At 63.5% G+C, this 3908-nt stretch overlaps 1 protein-coding gene across 1 annotated transcript in view; it reads left to right on the forward strand.

The window, feature by feature from the left end:
- VSIG10L2 (V-set and immunoglobulin domain containing 10 like 2) overlaps positions 1-3114 on the forward strand; it is a 7294-nt gene extending 4180 nt beyond the window's left edge. The window contains exons 6-13 of the mRNA XM_026863566.1: positions 39-311; positions 592-852; positions 954-1250; positions 1338-1640; positions 1931-2053; positions 2131-2155; positions 2236-2342; positions 2421-3114. Coding sequence (XP_026719367.1) covers positions 39-311; positions 592-852; positions 954-1250; positions 1338-1640; positions 1931-2053; positions 2131-2155; positions 2236-2342; positions 2421-2497 — 1466 coding nt within the window. The 3' untranslated portion in view covers positions 2498-3114. The remainder of the gene's footprint in view (positions 1-38; positions 312-591; positions 853-953; positions 1251-1337; positions 1641-1930; positions 2054-2130; positions 2156-2235; positions 2343-2420) is intronic.
- Positions 3115-3908: the final 794 nt, after the last annotated feature.

Raw genomic sequence — 3908 nt, forward strand, 5'->3', positions numbered from 1 at the left:
AGTGGGGATCCCCGCCATCCTACCCCGGTCTCCTGCAGATCCACCGGCCGGGAGCCCCAGCTGCTCTGCTGTGGCCACCGGTGATCTGCGGGACGTGGCCCTGCAGTGCCGTTGGCCCGGGGGTTTCCCCCCAGTGCAGCTGCGCTGGGTGGGCCCCCAGGAGGAGGAGGAGGAAGAGGGGGTGATGGGCGCCAGTTTTTCTGTGACTACCAGCATCCAGCCAGGGGCAACCACCAGGAATGGCAGCTCCTTCTCCTGCCTGGCCTCCCACCCCGCGCTGCCGCAAGGGGCCGTGTGTGGGACCACCCTGTGTGAGTGCTGGTGGGGGGGCACCTGTAGTGTTTATGTGTCGTGTGTCCCCAAGCAAAAACTCAAAAATATCCCTTCCTGACCCCCCCTTTGGCACAGCGGAGCCGTGGAGATCCCCACACCCCAAGGCCATGCTGGGACCCCCAGCTTGCTCCAAAACAGGGATCCCCTCGGCACAGCCAGAGCATCAAGTGGGGAGAGGGGGCTGTCCCCCCCTATTTTTGGGGGTCTGCTTCAAGCACAGCACCGCGCGCCCCGTCCTGACACCTCTCTCTCCCACAGGGGTCCCAGCCGGTGGCCCCTCCTGCGTGGCGGCGGCCACCAAAGGCGACGAGTACGTGATGCTGCGGTGCCGGTGGGCGGGGGGGACGCCGCCAGTGACCCTGCGCTGGTGGGACAGTGGGGGCCGGCCCTTGGGTGACCCCGCACCTTTTGCTGCCATCTTGGTGCTGAGTGCCAATGGCACGTTGGGGGGCCGGGATTTCATCTGCGCTGCCAACCACCCGCTACAGGCCGCTGGCACCGAGTGCCGCCTGCGGCTGGGTAAGCCGAACCCGTCCCCCTCCCTCTCCTTCCCTGCCACCACGGGATGGGGGGGTCACGCCAGCACCGTTCCCCCCCTCCCCGCTGCGCCCTGTGCGCAGAGGTCCCCAAGCTGGAGGCAGAGAGGAGCGAGGTGGCAGTGCTGGAGGGCGGCGAGGCGCGGCTGGCGTGTCGGCGGCACAGCCACGGGGCCAATCTTGGTGCTACCGTGGTTTGGTACGACCCCGAGGACCGGGAGGTGACACCGGGGTTGGCCAAATACCGGTTAGAACGGGGAGAAGAGTGGGTCAACCTCAGCGTCCGTGATGCCGAGTGGCCGCGGGACAACGGGATCTACCGCTGCACGGCGGCCAACGCCGTGGGCACCACCAGCCTCCCCGTCCACCTCCGCGTGGACCGTGAGTCCCCGGGAGGGGTGCGGGAGGAGATGGGATCCTAAAAAAAAGGAGGTCACCCCCTTCTTGCCGGCCACCCTCTTGCCGCAGGGTACCCAGCCCCCCCTAACGTCACCATCAGCAAGCTGCGGTACACACGGGCGCGCACCGAGGTGCGGCTGGAATGGCGGACGCAGGGCAGTGGCAACCTCACCGGCTTCGTGGTGCAGCGGCGCCAAGCCAAGAAACCTTCCCGGCGGGTGCCCGGCCCCTGGGAAACAGCCGCTGGCGACATCGAGCCCCACTCGCGCGACCGGCGCTTGGGGGGGCTGGACCCGGCCGTAATCTACGCTTTCCGCGTGCTGGCTGTCAACCACCGGACGGCCGGGCACCCCTCCGAGGTGCAGACGCCAGGTGACGTGGGCAAGGGGACGCCACTCCGTGGGGGCAAATCCGGGTTGGAGTGGAGTAGGGCAACGTTTGTACCCTGGTGGAGCTGAGGAGCTGAGTGTGAGCCACCATCAGTAGGTTCCAGAGCGAACAGGCACAGGCTCCCACTTCCCGCTGCCTTCTTGCGCTCTGCCAGGCTGTGGTTGGGGGCACCCGCTGCCTGACATGCTCCCTCCTCACCCGTGCGTGCCTTGTTACCCTAATTACCCCCAGAGGAGGAGTGGAGGCCGCTGACAGCAGCTGCTCTTTTCCAGCCGAGCCTCCCTTCGAGGCCTACCCAGCAGTGACGGCGGCAGCGGTGGTGGGGATGCTGGTGGCCACCGCTGCATCTCTCCTGGCCGTGCACTGCATCGCCCGCCACCGCGACACCCTCCCACGTGAGTGCCAGGGGCAGGGGGCGGCCACGGCTGCTCCCTGGCCCCCCCACACCTCATGTCCATCCGTCTGTCCCCAGGGCTGCACGACCTGCTCTTCCGCATGTGAGTGCCCAAACCGGCATCCCCGCCCAGCGCCAGCGCGTCCCCCCCCACACACACACACTCTGTCCCCCCCTTTCCAGGGCTGCTCCCGGTGCCCAGGAGCCCATCGGCACACCAGAGGACGCCGAGACGACCGGGGAGGAGGGAGCAGCACCAGGAGAGGCGGCTGCCCCTGGCCCAGCAGCAGGTAACGGCACTCATAGGGCTGAGGCACCCACCCCAGTGACCCAGCACCCACCCAGAGACTCTCCCCCATCTCTCCCAGAACCACTCTCAGCACCGCCGGACACCACCGAGGAGCGACCGGTTACCGTCACAGTCACCACACCAGTGACACCGTGACCACGGCGGCTGCTCCTCCTTACTTCCCTTTCCTCTCCCCATCGCACGTCCCTTTGCGTTAATAAAGGCAGGAAGGGGGATGGCTGAAGTCAAAACTCAGCTGATGGAAAAATATCTGTGATCCAGACCTGACACAAAACTTTGGGGCTGGTAGCAAAGGCGTTTTGCTTCTTCATATTTAAAAAGGTGTTCGGGGAAATAGATGATTTAGATGATTTTTCCTGGGCTTGGGGAAGGGAAAGCTTTCTAACCCCAAAAAGCACAAGGGAGGGGTGAAATTGTGATAAGAGTCCAGGCAGCAAGAAAGGGAGGAGGCTTGGCCTTAAAGCTCAGGCTAAGGCTTTACCCATGGCTACAAAAAGCAGCACAGCCTCAGTGTGGGTAAAAGTGGGTGACTGAGTGAAAACCTCTCCAGGTTAGTCACAAGCCTTCAGCTACTTCTGGTGCTAAAATAGAGATTTAGACTAAAATAAGGATTTTTGCACCCTGGGAAAGAAGTTCCCCCTGACTGGCAAGGGGAAACTTAAACCCCCTTTTTAAAAAAGGGAAAAAAGAAAGACCCAGGGAACTAGACGCCAGTCAGTCTCATCTCTGTGCCTGGAAGGAACATGGGGAGGATGCTCCTGGAAGCTGTGCTGGGGCCCATGGAGAATGAGGAGGTCACTGGTGAGAGCCAACATGATGTATTTGGTGGCCTTCTACGGCAGGTTACAGTGTTGGGGATAAGGGAAGAGCAAATGATGTCATCTACCTGGACTTGTGCAGCATCTGGCACTGTCCCACCCAACATCCGTGTCTCTGAACGGGAGAGACGTGGGTTTGCCGGATGCACCACGGGTGGGTAAGGAATTGGCTGGATGGTCTCACTCAGAGAGCCGTGGTCAATGGTGTGATGTCCCAGTGTAGAGCGGTGACGAGTGGCGTCCCCAGGGGTCGGGGCCGGCGCTGTTAACCCTTTGTTGGGGCCATGGACAGTGGGATCGAGGCACCCTCAGCAAGTCCCCACCGACACCGAGCTGTGTGGGGCGGGGACACGCTGAGGGAAGGATCCATCCAGAGGGACCTGGACAGGCCCGAGGGGGGGACTGGGCAAACCTCGTGGAGTTCAACAAGGCCAAGGGCAAGGTCCTGCCCAGGGGTCGGGGCAATCCCCAGCACAGACACAGGCTGGGCGAGGAGGGGCTGGAGAGCAGCCCCAAGGAGAAGGACTTGGGGGGGTTCCAGGGTGGAAAACTGACTCTGAGGCAGCAACGTGTGCTCACAGCCCAGAAAGGCCCCGTGTGCTGGGCTGCACCCAGAGCAGGGTGGGCACAGGCTGAGGGGGGGGATCCTCCCCCTCTGCTCCGCTCTGTGAGACCCCCCTGCAGGGCTGGGTCCAGCTCTGGGGCACCAACAGCAGAAGGACACGGAC

Source organism: Athene cunicularia, assembly GCF_003259725.1.
Source record: "Athene cunicularia isolate RWA chromosome 24 unlocalized genomic scaffold, athCun1 chr24_part1, whole genome shotgun sequence".
NCBI classification, from domain to species: Eukaryota; Metazoa; Chordata; class Aves; order Strigiformes; family Strigidae; genus Athene; species Athene cunicularia.